The sequence below is a fragment of the Falco biarmicus genome, chromosome 5, assembly GCF_023638135.1.
Source record: "Falco biarmicus isolate bFalBia1 chromosome 5, bFalBia1.pri, whole genome shotgun sequence".
NCBI classification, from domain to species: Eukaryota; Metazoa; Chordata; class Aves; order Falconiformes; family Falconidae; genus Falco; species Falco biarmicus.
This window is the reverse complement of record NC_079292.1, coordinates 34,916,538-34,936,963: the sequence shown is the minus strand read 5'-3', so window position 1 is coordinate 34,936,963 and position 20,426 is coordinate 34,916,538. Positions and strand designations below refer to the sequence as shown.

Here is a 20,426-nt window from a genome sequence, read left to right as displayed (position 1 = left end):
GAGCCCCAGGGACCTGGGTTGGGACAGGTCAGGGACAGGCAGGGCTGTCAGTGCCTCAGGACTCCAAAACTTGCAAGCGCTGGTCGATCCAAAGGCAGATATGCTTTGTATTGCTGCTGCTGAGTTACCATCCGTGCCCTCTGTCGTCCAGCCGCTGCTGGCAAGCCCGCTGCTCATCCTACTCCGGGTGAAGTCTCACCCACATGACTTCTGTGTGCGGCTTGCCTCCACATGGGCTTGGATTTCACACCGATGCTTATTTGCAAAACATGTGCCACTAAATACAACTCTCGCATGCAATCTAAGCATCATTTGGGCCTGAGAGTGACCCTCTCAGCTGCTAGGATATTCATTTAAATGTCCCTGAAGGGAGATGCGGCTTTCCTATTTGGATGAGAGTTAGTCCCCGTGCTTCTCACAAGTAACAAAGCCCTGACCATATATACCATATTAAGTGTCAAATTGACCTGTGACACTCGTAATGAAAATACCCTGCCCTGCAAGCAAAGCTGCCCGGCGGCATGTGCTTCTCCAGACCAGTCAGCCACTGCAAGATCATTTACAGCTGTTGATGGTGACTTTGCTATGGGTGGCGTTAACACCCATGGTGAACTTGGGATCTCAACATGACTTAAATGCTGTCTTCAGATGAAATAAACTCCTCAGAAACACTAAGAAAGATGTTTATTGCAAATAAAAATTCATATTCACATAATTAAACCTTACAAAGTATAAGGAGGTCCTTTTGTAAATTATGAAGCGTCCATGTGCACAAGAGCTGCCGCTTTCATCAGAACAGCTGCATAGGACATGCATATATTTATCTGAATATGCCAAGCCAAATACCCTTCTATCTACAAAGGTTTTGATTTGGCTGGTGACATCGTTCTAACACTTCCATAGTTTCATTTTCTCTGGATCTGGCAGTACAGGCTCATAGAAAACCCCAAACCAAGAATCTGTAAAACAAAGACATTTCTGGTATTACTTGGCAGTCCTGGAAATCCCAAGATACAACTGATCAGTGGGAACATTTTGTTTGCAAATGTCTTGGATTTACATGCAGGCTAAATCTGCTTACAGAAGATTTTTTCCATTGTAATTCTTAAAGAACATGACTCTAGATTATAGCCATTTTAATGAAATCAGTATGTACCACAGGTAAGACTGCAGACATGATGGAAAACTTCAATTTGTTTAGAAGATGGATTGCCTCTGTGGACAGGGAACCCTATAACTCTGGAGGTTTAAAATGCAATTGTTAGCTGAAATGGAGCAGCAAACACTGAGAAGTTCAAGAAATTCAGACAAATATTCAATATTTTATTTTCTAAAAAATTTGGAGGAACTTTCTGATTTCATTGTGTATTCTAAGGGTTGTTTCTCTTTGAAATCTCCCTTCTTTTCCGCTGTCATTCTTATGTGTAAATATGTGTAAAGGCATACATGTGTATATGTATGCAGGCACACATCTATACACATACCCCACCATACTGATTAGCAAATGATCATGCAACAAATCTTATGTAATGTAACAAATCAGTAATAGATTTGGGATAGAAACACTGAGTCCTCTAAAGAAGTTGTTGCTTGAAATATAAAATTCAGTAGGGTCACCTTCTGTAATGAGAATTACTGGGTGAAATTCCACAGCCTGTGACAGACAGCTGGCAAGATCAGAAGATCAGAAAGCTTCCTTCTGGATTTAAAATTCACCAGTCTCTGAAGGTGTTTCACAAAAGTGGAAACTGTCCAGTTGATGCTTAGGAAGCCATGAACACCAGCATGATTCATTTATTTAAGGAAGAGACAATGGAGAGCATACAGGACACAGGGCTACAGCTAAGACAAGGGGATGGACTCACAGCTGGAATAAGCCAACAGGGCTTCCCTGACATACCAGGCCCACATTTTCACTTGTGCCCAAGTGAAACTGGGCCCTTCTTCTCAGTATACTTTCCCATAATACAGCAAGGTGAAACCATTAACAGCCCACAAGTGGCATAGGGGAGCAGGCACATGGGGGAATGCTGTGGAAGACCATTTTTCTTTGTCCACTTCATTTAATCCGAGGTTTTCCAGAGCAGAGATGGTTGAGCACTTTGCTTTTGATATGCAATTATTTGATTTTAGTATCTTTGGAAAGGCTAAATATTTATCAAGTGTAAATTGCCAGCTGACAATTTGTACCAGCTGAGGCTCATACTGTGTATTCATGTTGTTTTCTAATCCTTTTATGACTGGGAGAGGTAACCACCACAGAAAATGCCAGCTGGAGAACAGGGAAGAATGGTGGCTAATGAACTAAAGGCCACAATTCGTGTAACTGCAGTAACTAGAGCAAAGTGACTTATAACTTACCTTCAGGATACAGATGCAATTTTACATTTCTATTACATTTTTAGAGGCCTTTTAATATTGGTGTATTTCACCTATTTCCCCACCAATGTCTACATATAGGTGAGAGACCTGAACCCCCACATACAGCACCTTAAATAAGAAGAAGGCTGTGCCAAGTAAGAAGTTAATGGCCTGTCCTCTCCCAGTGCTGCAGCTGCCTAACTCTTCCCCACTTACTACTATTTTCCTGGAAATGTATTTTTGAGTTAGGTCTCTTGCCCACTCTTCTACCACGAGGAGCAATCCTCTGCCAATGATGTTAAGAAGTTTTTACTTGGAATAACAGACTGAACTTTGCACAGCAATCTTCGTCATTTCTGCTTTTCCCTCAAACATCCATTGGCGGGGGGTGGGGGAGGAGGGAAACCACAGAGGAATAGTGAAAAGAAAGAAAATGACCAAAGAAATCAGCATGATGAAATCCCCTGTTTCTTTGTCATTTTCTCCTAAATGAAGCCTATCATTTGTCAACTAGTTGACTAGATAACCTCACTGGTTTTCCTCCTCACTTGAGAGAAAATTTTGTGTGTTATTCTTCAGTGTATGATGAAGCAATTAAAATAAAGAGCTCACATGCTCTGTTTTTTCTACACACAGAAAAATATGGAGCATCACAAGTGTGCACTCAGGTACATTCATGCACCATCTTGATGGATAAATTATGCCACAGAATAATAATTTTGTACCATAATTATTTGTATATAATTTGTACCATAAGAATATGCAGTTTAGGGGTGAAGTTTTCTTATGAGATGACTTTTTCCCCAAGCAGAGAAGGAAAAGAGGAGGAAAAGATCAGCTATTCTGCCTTGTGTCTGCCTGGGGCTGGGTATCCACACACCCCTCTGTCCACAGGGCTTGCTGTGAAGGCACAGCCTGGCTCCAGGACAGTCAAATCTTTGCAGAAAAAGTCCCATGTGATATACTTATACAGGCAGCAGGGTGGTCTGATCCCACCTGAAGATTGCAGCTTTGCCAGCTGTATACCATTTATATGAAATAACAGTAAAATTATAACTGAGGTGAGAGGTGGTTTTCCCCTGTCTATTAATTGAGCATGCCAGGTGTTTTAATCCTATTCCCAGTGTATTTCTAAGTAGAACATATTGCTTGTCAGCTACTAAATATTTTAATGTTGTATACTGGTACCTCAATAACAGCCAGTCCAAAGGCAATCCCCGTAATTATGAGCAGATGGTCTTCAAGGAATTCAATAATCACATCTCCACAAGGCTGAAAAATAAGACAAAATGATTAATTATAGGTAAGCAATATTATCCTAAGGTTATTAGGAATGCATCTTCTAAAATAATTCCTCTCATGCTCTCTCTCTCTCTCTCTGTTAAAGAAAGGCTATTTGAATTTACCCTGGCTTGTTGCTAACAAACACAAAGAACACAGCTACGTGTACCTTGTGCTCTGAGAAAGATATCTAGTCTTTGCCTTCCCAAATACGAAGACAAATTTAGTAGCCAACGACAAAAGAGTACAATTCCAAATGAAGACATACAGTTGTAAGGCCTAACATTTGCATGATTTTCAGCTGACAAGGAAAGAAGCATTTATTCTTACTTTCACTTGATAACCATTCGCTGCTAGGAAAGAGCCAATGCATCAATGACCAGATCTGAATGAGAACTTCAGTTTTCCACTAATCTGATCTTTGGATTTGAAACTTCAAAGTTTATTATTAGAATTGGGCTCAACTAACAGTATTTGGATACACAACCCAGCTTAAAAATTATTTGTGACCAATGTTTGGTGGTCTTGGGCTGGGGCTGAGGAGGAGGAGAGTGATCATATCTGAAGTTCTATGCAGAGCTACTCTCATTTTTGCTAAACACATACATCTGTTCTTATAATGACTACATCTTCTCCAGGCATTGACGATACTCCTGCAAACTGTAGGGAAAGCCAAGTATGGCTTAAATCCATCAAAATTACAGTAGTGTTCCAACACTACAACTGCCTTCCCCCCAAATCTAGTTATACTCTTTCACCATATTTCCTCCCTCACAATAAACACATGGGTCTTCTCTTTCTAGTCCTTCTAAAAATCCTGTCATTTAAGGTGACTCAGAACTGCACTGAATTTCAAATCCTTTGTCCTGGATCACAAGAGTTGAATGTCTGTACTAATGTCTAACATCACCGTGAAATCTGTGTGTTCATGTGAGCGACATCTTGCACCTGCAGTAATTTTGCTGATGGCTTCTCATTTGTCCTTTGAGGGTTTGCCTGAGGCCAAAAAGACATTAAAATGTGGCCAAAACAGACTCTTTGAATACATCTTTTTTCCAGATTGGGTTCTGGCATCCTCTACTTAACCAGACTGTTCCCTTGCTTTAAAATGGTATTTGCTTCTGTGGGACTACACAGGGGGGGAATTAGTGTTCAGACAGGACGTGGCTAAGGAGCTTTGTACTTAGAAAAGTATACGACCAGAATGGACATTTGCTAAAATCTGCTTTGTGCTAGGTGCAGATTGGCAAACTTTGTACTACTACCATTCTAAAAATGCCGTTATTGTCTGAAAGTTTTCCGCTTTTTTTCATATTTTTCTTTGTATGCATGGAGTCCAAATTTCCACATAAGGAGACAGATACATTTTGAAATTAGATCTCTGCTGCCCACCTACCAATTTTTGAGTATGCTTGCTTGTTGTCTGTCACCAGACATTTTTACCTTATTATTATATTAACTGCCACAAGCTTTTCAAAAAGCTGTAGTTGTAGGAAATTACACACTGAGTATGCTGCCATGAAGCCTACTACATGTAAGGTTTTCTTCCAGCAGATCCTGCAAAATGAGTGTGTGGTTTTTTATTAAAGGACTGTAAAACCCCAAAGGTCTTGCATTTAATGTGTTCATTTTTCAACATCCCTTAGCCGTTTGAAAGCCTCTGAATCAACATGTCTACCACCAGAATGAGCCTGGGTGGGAACACAACCTTCTGAGGGAGGAAGGAGAGTCAAAGGGTAGCTGACATGCTATTCTGACCCAAAAGCATACCCTGACCCCAAAGCCACAATAGTTTTCACCCATAGTAACCATGCTGACTGCTGAGGTTTTAAGGGGACTGCACTGCACAGCTGAAATAGAGACATCCCAGGGAGAGGAACCAGCAGTTTATTATTTCATGTACGCACAGGACTTGCATAACAGATGGCACAGGGGCAATTCTCACTAATAAAGAGAAGGCAAAACTTTGCCTTTTTAGAAAGGTACAGAACTGCTGACTATGCCAGTCACCAAAGACAACCTTGGGTTAAAACCTCTTGTTGGAAAGAAGAGTGGAATATTGTATTTTTCTCACCTTTTTAAAAATGTATTTGCCTTTAAAGTAGGTGCAGAGGTCTGATTCTCTGTCCTCTGGTTCACATTCACAGATTTTATTGCCACCAAGAGCCTGAAAATTGTTTCCCCAGTCTGCAGGTCCATTCAGCAAACCGCAGCAATGGTTCTGCAAGAAAGGAGGAAATGGGGAGATGAGGAAAAAAGGTGGTGATTTGCAGTTCAAGGAGAGTAGGCAAAGGAGCGGAGAGTAACAATGAAGGAGAAATTTCCTTTTATCTTTTCCCATGTCCCAAATCAGTATGTCTCAAACGCCCTTTACATTTCCACACCATTTATAAAAATATAAGTGCACAAGTTTAAAAAAAGAGAGGAAAAAAGACAAGATTTTCAGCATACACTGCTGAGAAAACATTAACATACTATAAAGCTAGTAATTGTCAATGGAAGTAGAACATGGAGCAACACCGGGCATAGTATTTTTTGAGAATCAAGTCTTCTTTCTGCAGGTTATATTTGCAGAAGGTAAGTAACAGCTGAGTAACATCCACATCTCACATCCTGAAAAGCCAGGCTGAAAATGTAAAATTCAGGCACATAAAACTCTGAAATCTAGAAAAATAACCACTTTGAATGATGGTTAGCCCTTTAAATTAGAAATGGACTGAGGAGGCCAGGGCTCCATTTGGGGTTTGTGAAACCTAAACCAGGTGCAGTTTCACTTCATGTTCCACTTTATTCAAGCCACTAAACCTCAGAGGTGCAGACTTGGGCTTGAGGTTTTCCCCCTTTCAAAAACCAGCTGGAAATGTTCACATAATTTTGTATAAAAGCAAAAGCCGTGGGACATCATAAAACAATCCTGGTCTATTTAAAAATTAATACAGTAATTATGGGATTTTTCATTTTGCTCACCCTTCAATCATATCTCCAGGGGACTGTTCATTCTATCAGAATAAATAAACTGGCTCAGAAGCAGAGGACAAAGCTGGAGGTAGAATGGGGAAGTGGAAGTGGAAGTAATATAAGCCACCCAAATATTGTTTCTTGCTTCCTTTTCTTTCATAGCAGCAGCCTTTAAAAAAATAGGAATTGTTCAAGCCTACCCATTCAAAGCCATCACCTATTAGGGACTAAAGCAAAAAATAACAGCAAGAACTATGCCAGCGTATAGATACAGGTACTAGTTGGAGGGGCAAGGGTCTGCACCATCAATGATATAGTGAGATTCAAGGGTATTCTCTATGTGATACCCAGGAGCAATCTGGCACTAAGTGTCCACCTTTTGGGGTCCTGCAGGTGGAGGAAGCCAGAATAAGTATAAGCACAGTGAAAACAAACTTCCCTTTCAACGTATTTTCTTCCTCCTTTTTACACGATAAAGTGTGGCATTTAAAGACTGCGTAGCAATAGGATATTCCAAATGAAATACGCTCCTGAAGTTTTCCTTATCCTTGATGTAATCTTGCCTTAAAAGTACTGGATAGCTCTTAGCTGGGGTGCAACGAAGGAACAATATCCCTTCACAATGGAAAGCTGTAACAAAGAAGCAGGCAGCCCTCCCATGAAACAGCTTAGCTGTCAGTCTCGCTTGCATGTTGTGTGTCTTTGCTCCATTGCTCTTATAAACACTATTGCACAAAGAAATCAGCACAGAAAGTCCATGCTGTATCAAGAGAGCAGAAGCCCCCTGTGTAGTGTTTTAACTTGCATTTAAGTCAGACTCTTCCCCATCCCCAGGGAATAAAATTCAAATATATGGTGGAGTAGCCATAAAATTAAGCACAGCCAAATGCTAGAGGTAGAACAGATAGCAACAACCCCTGCCCTCTGTTAGATTTTAATTACCATTCTCTCAAACTTCTGGAACTTCTCTTGAAACACTTTAGCTTCTCCTGTAGAGCTTTGCAATTCATTCACCTTCTCAAGGAGAGTCTTGTTAAGGGATGTTTCAATCTGCAAGTTCAAATATTTTATGAGTTTTCAGGGTAGAAACAAAACTCTGGGAAGACATCAATGACAATGCAGAATAATACCCTACCTGAGATCTATACACTGCTCCTAAAACACCTCCTGTGATCTGAAGGATCAGGATCAGAAGCAGTCCAATAAAAAACTAGAAAGAAAACAAAAGGGGGAGAAAACCATAGCGCTTTTTGCCAAGATGAGACAATTTCTTCTAGTGAATGCTAAACTTTCATGTGCTTGAATAACCGTGTAGGTAGAATGAACTGAAGTTCCAGTCAGAGCTGCTCCAGTTAATTTTGTCTTTGACGATGAAAAAAGGGTGTGCTCAAGACAGAGTGTGTTCAGCTGGTGATCAAAACAAGGTGCACACCAGAGTAGTGGCATGATGGGCAGTGCATAGGCGAGAGGTGTTGGGCAGGAGTATAGGCAGTACGTACGTTCTAGGAAGACCAGCAAAGGGAGCAACTGGAAATTTACAAAATTAAATGGGATGGGTAGTGGGGGAGAACTGGTGAAGGGAACTTCAGTGATGCCTGGATGCCCAAAAAACTAGTGACATGCTTGAAGCCCTCTGGATCCTGTCATCTTGATGAGACCACCCATCAGTTTTTCTGCACTAGAATTCAGAAGCGGCTCAAGCACAAGGTAAGTAATGAGAACACATGATCATAATCAAGCGTTTGATTAATCGAAAAGGTCCCCATCTTCATTTGATACCACTTGCAAGGACTTTATCCATCAAACGTAACTGTGGCCTGTTAAAGGTAGCCAAATGTTTTTCTTTCCTACCAACAGCAGCATGCACCGGCTCTCCTTTATGGCACCGCAGCACCCCAGAAAACCAAGGACCGTAATGATGGAGCCCACAGCTATCAGCAGATCAACCCCTGCAAACAGGCTGGCGTCTATATCCAGCTCCTGAAAAGAGAGGGAAAAAAATCTTTCAGGAAGCTCCTCCTAAAAACTTCTGTATTACTCAAAACAAGATAATTACTTTATAACTGATAAATATATTGATTATCAACCACGGAGAAATTCTGATCCATAAATAGGCAAGTCTCTAATGCTCCTTTCTTAAATGTTTTGTTGGGGAGCTCTGTAGAACTTGGATTTTCACAGTCTTTGGTTCTGCAGAAGATTAAAGTCAACTTTGCAGAGTAAATAAAGATTTCATCTTTAAAGTGGCTTTCATTTAGTTTTCAGTCGATGAATCTTTGCTTTTTACTGGAAGTAGCAAAATTGATTGTCTTGAAATCTCCCCTACATTAACCAAATGTTAAAGAAACAAAACCTCTGTTTGTCATTAGAAGGCCAGAAACATACTCTGTGGCAGTTCCTGAGAGAACACTTCTCAGAGTGATGCTGGATATACTAGAGAAATAGATGTATTTTCCAAAGCAGCTTTTTTTTTTCTTTTTTTTTTTTTTTTTTTAGGCATGATCTCTAATAATACCCTCATAGATGCGGACTGTATTTTGATGTGTGGGACATTCAACAAAACAATTCATATACCTCAATATTATTAAATATCAAATTATTCAGTTCCCATAGGACTGCCTAAGGCCAAAGGCCAAAATAGGGAAAAATGTTCAAAGAATATTTTCCAGTGTGGTTGGTGCCAAGATTAGCAAAAATGTCTGGAAGTTGTCACATTTATCTTCTGATGGAAATTGCAAAGGTATATAGACAAGTATAATTTGAAGAATGTGTTGTTCTTTCCCCTTCCAAGCTGGACTGAACCTCCTGTTATTTATTCTTAGAAAGCTCTATTCATCTACAGCCAAATCCTTATGGTCTGTTCAATTATTACTCAAGCAAAACATACATTAGATTTGAATGGGAACTTTGCCTGTCTAGAGGCAAAAATGTGAGAAAAAACTTTCAGTTTTGGTCTCTACTCTTAATTCACAGGTTTTGGGGAGTACTAAGTGTCATGTAAGAAAACCAGTTTGGAACACACTGAAGTATGCTTTTCTATAGGAAATCTCCCCAAAAATAAGAAAGTATAATAGTGGTTATGGTTTTCCAAACTCCTTTGTACCATCTGAGCCATCATACTAGAGATGGTCAACCAGCAAGTATGGCAATTTTAGCTTCTTGTAAAATGTTGATTGAGGAGTGAAAGTTGTAATTCTTCCTCTTCCACAGCGGAGAACGGCAGAGCTCTCCACCATGACCTAATTTACCCTGTGACACAATGTCATCGTGAACTGAATTCTGTTGCATCCTTCCTCTGCCAGACATAGGGCATCTGGAACTGGCTAAGGGCAACAGTGTCATCAGCCAAATGGCAGGAAATATATAAAGCTATTCTCTTATCTCCACCATCATTTTATTTCCCAATGGGAGAATACTGACCTAAAAATTATTGTTCTTAACCAACGAACTGCGGTAAAGCAGCAGCAGAGTGATCTGAAGATTTGCAACTTAATCTATACTAAAGGCTTAATCTGAAAGCTGAAGAAAAATGTTTCCATGCCACACCTGGCCATTTTTTAATTTCCATGGCCAGAAAGCCTTTTTGGAAATAGAAATGTGCAAATTAAATTTTCACATTCATTTAGGTTTCTATGGCCCAAATTCACAAGAAATATACTGTTTAAACCTTGGAGTTTACTCTTCTTCCTGTTGGTACAGCAAAGCACCAATAGACAAAGATGGCACAGTGCCTTTCAGGGGAGCATCTATGAGCTGTGAAATCAGCTTCACTCAGTGGTGGTGGAAAACATGCTGCAAGTCAGAGGCCAGTGCCACTGGGAGCATGCTTGGCAAAAGGCCCACAGGGCCAAAGGGCCCTTGCACCAACAGGACCAGCCTCTGCTGCACGTCTGCAAGATCAAGGGGCCCTTGAAATTGTATTTTCCCTAGCTTTGCAGGAAAGGAAAGTCATAAATTCTGAAGTTATCTAATAACCCAGATAAAATCCAGGAGCAGAACTTGGGGACTTTCCCCTTTTCTCCTCCAGGAGGGCTGTTAGGATATTTTAATCTGAAAAAAAAAAAAAGATTTTTGGGTCTTTCTGTATAAATTTGAGGGGAAAAGGATAAGGTGTTTTTAAGGAGCCACTCAAAATAGAAGAGAAAAATCCTTGTTCCCTTTCAAAGTTACTGGGGAAATAAGAATTGTGCTATTGAAGATACTGAGAAAGGTAAAAATATTCCCTAGAAATATATGGAAGTAACCCTAGTTATAGATATATAGATATATATGGCTATAGTATTCTAATAGGGAAATACATTAAAAAGTCTAAGTTGCATGGCTCCTCATTATTCTCTGTAACACTGAAATCAATAAAAAACCCATCATTATTTTTCATTAGAGGAGAGAGAGAGAGACATGTTTTCCAACAGAAATCTGTGTGCATCTGCAAGAACCTACATTAATAACACTAGAAGACATTTCTTGTAGTCACATGTCTGTGCTTACGTCAATCACTTTATCTGACTACCTGCACCATCTTGTTTAATATGCATTGATCTTTACCCACACAAACCACCTCAACAAAAACATAACAAATTTGGGGAAATGAGAATGAGAAATGAAAGTATATATAGTAGCTTCCACATTTTACATGGTTCTCATATGAATGCTACATTTACCTGCTGAGCATCTTTGCTAACACGTATCCATACAGAAACTCCCAAAATAACCAAACCACACACCTGCAGGAGAAAATAAAGAGTATTTAGAAAGATTAGCAATTTTAAATGAATGTTCAGCATCCAAATCGTACCAGATGCTGGCCAAAATTCTGAAATCATTTGGCTGGCAAAGTGAAAGAAACATGAATTGCTGGAGAATAGAATATTGATTCATATCCAGGAAACTTCATAAAAGTAGTTAAATCTTCAGTTATGCACCAAATCCCTGATGTTTCTACCTCAGAGGACTCTGTATAACCTTGATGATTTATACATGTGGTTGGGATGCACACAGAAATTCTGTCAAATGAGAGAGGAATATAAATTGCTATTGTATGTATATAACATGGCAGTTAAGAACATTGTTTCCTGTATAATGGAAACACATGAGATTTGATAAGGGATGTTTGCATAAATATTGTTTCTAGAATTATTCAGACTTATTCTCTAAGTCTTATTATCAGGAAAAGTTCTAAATAAAGTCTACTGTTTCTATTGCAACAATATTTGGTGATCTCTACTCCTTAGAATATTCCTCCTATAAAATTACTACAGTTATTATTTCCATTACATTTTTACAGAAAACAACCATACTTGGTCATGTATGTGTGCAAGTTAGACTGGGACGACTTGCTTTAAGATGCTGAAGTCAGGGTAGATGAATCCCAGGTCCAAACATGTTCCCTAATCACTAGTTGTGCTCCTGTTTCATTGATCATCGAGGTATCATTCCACTATGCACCAGTCACTCTATTCCTAACCTTGTCTGTGATGATAATTACACAGATTTTCTCTTTATTAAGTGCTGGAGACAGGTAATTAAGAGGCTAGTCAGGTGTAAGGATTGTGCCTATTGAGATGACTGGTAGGAAAGAGACATCACTGGGGACCAGAGACTAGTCAGATTTGGAATTATCTTCTTGTATGTCATTAACACCCAAGTCATAAATGGCACTGAAATGTTGTTATAAGCTTCCCATGAAGATTAGGATTGTACCTAAACTTTTAAAATTAAAAGAGCTATTTTTAGAGGTTTTAGATAGTTTTTCTTAAAAAATACTTTCCCCGCAAAAGGTTTCATATAATATTTAGCATCAAAGACCATAACGACTTTAGCAGATTATTTAATATGGAACAGAGCCAGCACTCAGACATGAGTACCACACATTTTCCTGCTTTAAGTAAAGCTCCTATAAGTACATTTTAAACATGAAAAGGAAAGCTGTACAATCGATGACAGCTATATCATGTTATCAAATTTAACTAGAACTCTCCACTGAAACCTTCTGAATCCCACTGAATCTGCCTAGAAACTGATGGTATCATATGACTCTATTTGGGTATTGTTCAGCAGCACTATGTGAGCCATGTGGCTACACACCAGACAACATGGGCTCACTAATGTGAAAATTTCCACTGAAGCAGCTATTGCTACAAATACAGAGTTTGGCTCACTGCCTTATTTGTTACATAGGACCTCCCATAAAAATACAGCATGGTAGTAGAGGTAAATATAGCTGAATGTACAGGAACTTATCAATCAGACGGGAATGCTACAGTATTTCCTCCATTCAAAAAAGAAACATCATTTATAAATTAAAATTTTTAGTAAGGTGTATATATTTTTATGATAAAAATAGAGTTGGTCTAGGCTGATAAGAAAAGAGCCATGTCATTAAAATCTTAATGTTTTGTTTCTGTTTATTTTCATAATATACGAAGTGTACAAGAACACATCAAGAAAAGTTTTCAAGTAACAAATCACAATGGTCCGTTCCTAAAGAGTCCAAGTTGAACATCTCAAGTTTCCTGGAATACTCCATGCTAATTATTAAATTTTCTTAAAGTTTTGACTAAAGAAACTTTAATTTCAGGAAGTTTCATTTTTAATGAGCCAGTATTTTCCAATGGAATAGAAAGAGCTGCTTTGAAAAGATCCTCACCCATTTTCCCAAAAGCAGATGGCTATTGTACTTTTGCCTCAATCCTTGACCAAGCATTAGTGACCTCATCACAGTCTCACAAGCTGACCAGGAACGAGACTGTTGTCCCTCAAATTCAATCGGTGCTTCTGTTCTTGAGCTCTTCAGTCTTGGTGTGATGAAGAAATACATCCTAGTTAAATTAATATCACCTCAGATGAGCCTGCTGTCACCCGCAGTATATCAAGACTACATTTCTCAGACACAGGAATACCAAACCTATGGGGAATTCCCTCCACTGACACACACTTTCTAAGCAACCAGTTAACAGGTATCAGAAGGAGCTGTCTACAAAGTTGCTCCTGTTAAGGAAAACATTTGACTGAAATACTTCCTTGAGATACTTGAAATTAACAGTGCTAGGAAGGTCCTACAGGGAATGCAGTTGATGGCTCAGCATACCATCTATGCTTCTGTTGCTGCTTTCAGGGACTGAGATGTTCAGATGTCAGGTATGGGGAAGAGCCACTTCGGTTGTAGATGGGATTGCAACTCTGGTATCAACAACTGATAAAAGATCGCTCTGTGACTAATCAGGTCACCTCAAACTAGGATCAACACTAATGTTTAGTGAAAAAAAAAGGTGGTAATTCTACAATTTTGCAAGATGTAGCAGAAGCTGACAAAATGAGGGCAGCAGGTGAGACTGGGTGTCCTGCAAACTCTGAAGAAGGGAAAGAGGAAAAATCTGACCTACATATCAGGTTTAATGCACAAAACTGATTTAAGGATTAATTCAAGGGCTATAAAAAGGTCCATATAAGCACCCAGCTCCAAAGTATAGGTCTTCAAAAGCCCACACTTAGCTTGCTTTCACCAAACTGGAAGAATGCAAAACTCTATGGACACACTATGGGTCTGTGGATTCCCAGGGGGCACAAATCACATAGTGAAGACAAAGCCTCTCTGCAGAGCTGGCTTAGACTATATACAACAGCTATGTTGTAAGAGCTGCTTAGAAAAAGGCATCAGAAGGCTGGAAAGCCCATTCCTGAGCCCCCTAAGAGGGGAAACTCCCAGAGAGACTGCAAAGGGCTTAAAATGAAAGGATGTCAGGTAAATATACAACCATTGCCCTTACCTAGTTAAGGTTAAAGTCACCTTCATTTCCCACTATCGGTTTAATTTTCTACTTGCCAGCTGCCGCGTGCACCAGGGAAAGCAGCTGTGGGATCGGTGGCTGAAAAGACATCACTGTTGCCTGTACTTTACTACAGCAATTTAATGATTTCCAGGAATTAGAGAGGAATGTGAATCAAAGAATTCAGCTTCATTGTACTCCATCGGCCCATATTCCTGTTTGCACCACGTCTGTTCTTCCCTGTCTTGGTAGTGCTAAACCCTTTCCTTCAAAATAAGTAACTGTAGCTGCAATCCTGTCCCCCTCTATCCCATCCAGGCTGTCACATGCACAGCAAATGCTCTCAGCATTTTCTTCCCCAGAATAGAGTATGCCTTTTCCTACTGTTGGCATAAAGATATGTTTGGGAAGTTTGTTCCATGCCTGTTTGTTTCCTGAGCTTTCAAGACTCCCCCAGGATTGCATCCTGAGTTTTTTTCCTAGGAAACCCATGGTGCCACTGGAGGCTTTGATATGGGGCATTATTCGCATGTTCGTTCCAGAAGCAGTTTGGAGCTTTTCTAATGCTAGTCTGAGATGTTTGCCTGTGTTTTAGCTTTCAGTATATACAGATGAATGTGAACAGGAAAAACTTCCTGAGGGGCAGTAATTCCAAGTCAGAAACTTATGGACTCTTTTAAGCATCGTTGCACAAAAACTTCAACCCAGATGTCAAATATCTTCAGTCTGCCTTGATGGAGGTGGAGGAAGAAGAAGGCGAAGGCAGTCCAAACCATCACTGGCCTGTTAGGAATTTCTTTGTGAGGTTCACAAAGAAATTCAAAGAATTTTGCTAATTCTTCTCATTTTGGCTAGCCACAAATTTTCCAAGGCCACTGTCTGTGGTCCCTTTTGAATGGTGTCACCTTTTCACTTGAAAAAAATCCCTTGAGGCAAAGCCCATAATGCGGCTAGCAGTTCCGCGTCTGGTTTCAGTGAACCTCTGGTGAACCTGACACATTTCTGTCAGGAAAGCTGACAATGGGTTTGAACCATGAGAGAAATGTTCTTTAACTCAAACCTTTCCAGACCTTCCAGGACCTGAAATTCTTACAAACCAGCTAAGATGTGATAAATAGACAAATATGGTTCAAACAACACCTAGAAACCTGCCTGCTGCCCTGTGCTGTATCTGCCTTGACACAGCTATGGGCAGTGCTGTCAGCCCATACCATTTTACAAATGTTTACTGTCCACCATCAGAAACTAATTATGACACTGAACATAAAGCAAAGAACCACAAAGAAGGATATGAAAACCATTTATCAATTAGGAGGTTAAAAATGCAAGTGAGTTTTCCGTATCTTCTGTTGCAACTACATTTTCAGGACTATGTCATTTGGATGCAAGCAGCACACAATAAAAGCAAGAGAACAATGCATTGTAAGTGGAGAATCTGTTATCTTCTGACTGAAATGAGTTATGTCCCTTGATATGAGTGGCACAATATGGGTAGGGAGACAGGCACATGGCTGGTCTACTTTTGAATGTGGGGAGGGAAAGCTATTTTGAAGGAAAAAGACAAAGGGAATGGCAAAAGTTAGGCGTATTCTCCCCTCATTGATTTAGAATCGTACTCTGGTTCCACTTATGTTCTATTTTCTTTACAGTTCCTTCAACAACAGCAGCTACAGCATTCAGATAATGTTGAACACATTTCATGCATCACTAATAACAATTTAAACACCAACTTACCCAAAATAGGAAGTTGAAGATGAACATGGAGTACTTCATGCAGCCACTTACACCCGCCATTTTCAACAAGCTGAGATAAAAGCAAGCACTGCAGAAGAAGCCTTTCTAAAAGTTTGACCTCGATGTAAAAGTTGTCCCTGTGTCTTCAGAAAACTTCTCAAACCATGCCAGATACAACGTGCTCTGCTACTGAAAGCAAAAATTGTGACCAAGGCATCGACAATTATTTAAATAGTTCCTATACCACAGGTAAATATTAACCAGAGCATTGGGGAAGCACTACCAGGTGTTATCACTGAGTCTCCAAACTGTTACTGCATCTCTGTACTTTCCTATGGTTCTGTTAGTCTTCTCCTACACCTCAAAAGTAAATAGATAATGCAGCAAAATCTGTCATTTGAAGAGAAAGGGGAAGTGAGCATAAAACCACTTCACAGACCTACTTTTAAGAGGTGGAAATGAATGCATTTCTTAATGCTTTTAAGTTACAGGGTTTACTTTTTTGTGTCCAACACGTTGATCGTGTTGACCCTCCTACTCCAGACATCCAACTGGCATTAAGGGATGGGTCTGTGTTATCCCAGCAGAGGAGGGGCAAGCAATCTGCTGCCATTTTCTCCCTCTCAGTGTCTACCTCAGATACTTTCTGTCTCCATCACCAAATCAGGACCCCAGGAATCTGAGCACTGTGGTGCACAAAATGTCCTACTGTGCAGATTTCCAAAAGTGTTGTGAACCCCAGCACAGCAATCACAGTGCTGGCTTCAGATGCAGGATATATCTCAGCAACAGGAGCTAGATTTGTCCCAGAAGAAAGGCAATAAACCTGTTTCATTAGTTTTGTTTTATGTCTTGTTTGTTTTCTTTTGTGCCCCTCAAACTAGGAATCCTGAGGGGAAAATAGAGGTATCATTGCTCTGTTTTTTCTATCAGCCCATTTTCTGGAGAAGCCTGGTATAGCAGTCTTTGGAGGGATGAGGGTCGGACAGGTTCCCCTGAGCTCGTCATAAAAAAAAAAAACCTTCATTTTGCAGGTGAGCATGAAGGATTTAAATGTGAGAGATTAAGGACATGCTGGACTGAACTGATTTATGAAGCCCCTGTGGCCCAAGGCTACTTTTCAGTCTTCACTGTCAGTTCCCATTCTTCAATTCTTCTGTCTGTATTTAAAAAAAAAAAAAAAAAAAAAAAAAAAGGGAAGTGCCAGTATAAGTGCTAGTATATAACACACCTGTAGATGGTGACAAAAAGATGTAACCTAGAGCCTGGCTCTTGTAGGATGCAGGGAAAAATTCTACATTACATTTGGAACAACTTCCTCTAGCTGCTCTCTAAAGAAGTTTTTGATGAAGGTGTAATGTTGCAATATCTTCATTCACTTTCACTAATTATATCTAAACAGACATCAACCAATCCCATTTTTATGATTGTCTCTATACCTGCCTTTGACTTTCTGGACTGCTTTCTGGAGTAATGCTATTTTTTCTAACTTTAGGAGATCGGCTGTCTGACTAGCTTATTTCGCAATATCCACCCTGAATCTGAGACTGTTCCTAAAAATAATTGCGCTCATGAAATACAGATTTTGTAAGGATTGGGAGGAACAACTGTGTGGTATGGTTTAGATCTAAAGCACTCAACAAATAAGTAAGATGAGAAATGTGGGTGTCTTTATGGAGGGATGCCATAGCCACAGATGAATCATGAGAGAAGTTTAAAGGGCCGTATAAAACTGTATGAAAAGGGCTGTGAAGGGTAATGAGGGAATCACAGATGACACAGGATTTGAAAGAGGTAAGTCTGCAGTCAATCAGACCATGCAATTGCAGTAAACTAAGTTTATCATAAACGGAGTTCAGAAACAGCATTTCGTACACCAAAAACTACACAGCTATAAATCTTCATGCACAGTAGATACTCATTAAACAAGGCTTGAGCTGTAGCACTGTTGTCTCTGAGATGCTTAGCCCAGGCACTCAGTCAGAAATGTCTGAGAGAAACTGCACTAGGGCAGTAAAAATATAGGCAGCAGGCTTGAGCATTCACACCCCAGACCTTTGAAAAAGGCTGGTGTGCAAGGACCTTTCATGCACAAGAGGCCTGCTCCCTCTTCACTTCCCCACTTTCCTCCACAGCACTCTTGGATTCTGGGCAGGTAGGGGTCTGCACCAGCAATGTCTTGAAGTGACTCCCAGAGCAGTACACAGTGCTGGGCTGTCAGAGGACCCCAGGCTAGTCTGGGGGCAAAGAGCTTCACAGCATCTCTGGACTCTTCTCCAGCCTCCATCCTCGGGAGATATAAGACCAGCACAGTTGAGTTTCTCATTCAGGATAGGAAATTTAAACAGCTGAGCATAGATATGATTTAGGTTGGAAACCTGTTTTCATCACAGTTTTATATTTACGGCTGTGTCTGTTGAAGAAATTTGACAGAACTTCTGGGATTTTTTTTTTTTTTACTTTTTTTTTTTTTAAAATACAGCTATTGAACATTAACCACAAGCAAGTTCTGATAAGATCCCTGTCCCTCCTAAATCTTGAAGAATCTCCCTGCATTTTATATATTCACTGACCTCTTTGAAAAAAGAAAAACCAGGCTTTCCTAGCTTCTTATCTATGATGGCAACTAGAAAGTAATGTCAAAGTTAAATGCATTTTCTGGTGGGTTTCCAGTGTGCTAAATATCGCTGCTGAATAGAAACTCAGTATCTGAATTCACTACAATCACTATATGTTTCATAACTATATTTAATGGTATCCAAGTAAAAAATGTCATCTCAGATTAAAAGCAAACAAGCAATTCATGAAGTGACAGATTCTCAGGTTAAATCTTCTGTATGAGTTGATGATTTCTTATTTCCTGGCTACACAGTACACTTTTATACGTCTTGGGGAAGGGGAAAGCCACAATTATGGCACAAATTACATTTGCAGTTGTACCTACAGGTATGAAGGTCATGCAGATAATTGCAGAGGCTTATGAATCCCAGCAATGCCATGAGAAATTTAGCCTCTATTTGCTTGCATGTGAATTCGCACCCATTACCCCTCCACTAACTGTTTAGACGATCAGCTATGCTCTACCAATAACAAAGCCTGTGCCACAAACTGCTCAAAAGCTTTTGCTATTAAAGAAGTTGTTAAACCCCATTCACTTACTGCTCCTCTTTACAGAATAGAGGAGGAGATTGTCAGTGCGCAGCCTGGGTGCGACGCAGGGTGGGAGCCTCTGATGCAGCACACACCGCTCCCCACAACAACAGGGCAGCTGTGATGACATGCTGACTTTGCCCACTGTGTCACACGAGAAACCGGAAAGGGAGAGGCATATTTTGGCAGGCAAAACCGCCAGTACACCTATAATGAACCTGGAGTGAATCATCTCCCCCTTGACACTTCCCAAGCAGCGGCGGTTGGTTTTATAATGTTTTTATCTTACTTCTCCCCCGAGCCTTTCAGTCTTTTTCTTGTTTTTTTACAACCTCCAATTCCCCTTGTGAGGTGTGTTTCATGGTCAGGTGGTGACCAAAGCCCCGTATCAGATGATTCACTTTATAGCCAGTCATACATTCAGGGCTGGACTTGAAAAACTGGTTTGTCCTGGGTAGCAGCGTGCTCTTTGAACAGTGGGATGTGGAGACTGGATAATAGAAGATTATTAGCCACTGGAATTTTTGCTTGGTGCAGTGATAAACACACAGCAGAGAAGACGTGTAAGAGCTATATTCAGCATGGAGCTTGCAACCTCAAAGAGATCAGTAGATCTCTGGATCTGTTGAATCAGTAGGGACAGCCTATATAAGCTGTGCAGAGACAGATGTCAGGTTGCCACAGCATTCTTCCTTCAGCTGAAGGGATATTTCACCTCTTGCAACCTGACCTGTTGCCCTGAGGTCTGTAAGCAATACAAGTTTCTGCATTTTCCGATTAATCTGTTTAAACAATAGGGCAAAGTATAAGAGATTTTTCATGCTTTCACAATAAGTTGCTCACCCATGATGTCAGGTGAAACAAATGCTGTGTGCCATCAGCCTTGATAGCATTCTGCCAGTCATCTAAATGGGGAATACTGTCTAAAGACATGTTTGCACTTCAAACAGTAGGACAAACACCTTCAAACAGTGGGAAATGACAGCATCTGATTTTGTTCTTGAAAGTATTTGTAGCACTGCATCTGGCTGAGATTGCAGGAATTCTACTACACCTCGGGTCTTGGGTTCAACCTTAAAAACTAGATCTTACTGCAATATCATAATAAGTAGTAATACTTCAATTGTAAAACTGAAGTATACTCCCACGTCTGACTCTTAGCAAAAGACTACAGTG

At 40.1% G+C, this 20,426-nt stretch overlaps 1 protein-coding gene across 1 annotated transcript; it reads right to left on the bottom strand.

Annotated features, from left to right (window-relative positions):
• Positions 1 to 667: 667 nt before the first annotated feature.
• TSPAN8 (tetraspanin 8) lies at positions 668 to 16,515 on the bottom strand. Its single transcript, XM_056341891.1, has 8 exons — positions 16,101 to 16,515; positions 11,262 to 11,324; positions 8,452 to 8,580; positions 7,736 to 7,810; positions 7,543 to 7,650; positions 5,717 to 5,863; positions 3,550 to 3,633; positions 668 to 959 (listed from the first exon to the last, which is right to left on the bottom strand). The coding sequence occupies exons 1-8, from the start codon at positions 16,158 to 16,160 to the stop codon at positions 906 to 908; spliced, it is 720 nt and encodes a 239-aa protein (XP_056197866.1). The 5' UTR covers positions 16,161 to 16,515; the 3' UTR covers positions 668 to 905.
• Positions 16,516 to 20,426: the final 3,911 nt, after the last annotated feature.

Coding starts and splice junctions, on each gene's coding strand:
- TSPAN8 (XM_056341891.1), bottom strand. CDS start 16,160: ATGGCGGGTGTAAGTGGCTGCATGAAGTACTCCATGTTCATCTTCAAC. Junction 8,581..11,261: donor TTAGCAAAGATGCTCAGCAG/GTAAATGTAGCA, acceptor CTCTCTTTTCAG/GAGCTGGATATAGACGCCAG. Junction 7,651..7,735: donor GAGCAGTGTATAGATCTCAG/GTAGGGTATTAT, acceptor TTGAACTTGCAG/ATTGAAACATCCCTTAACAA.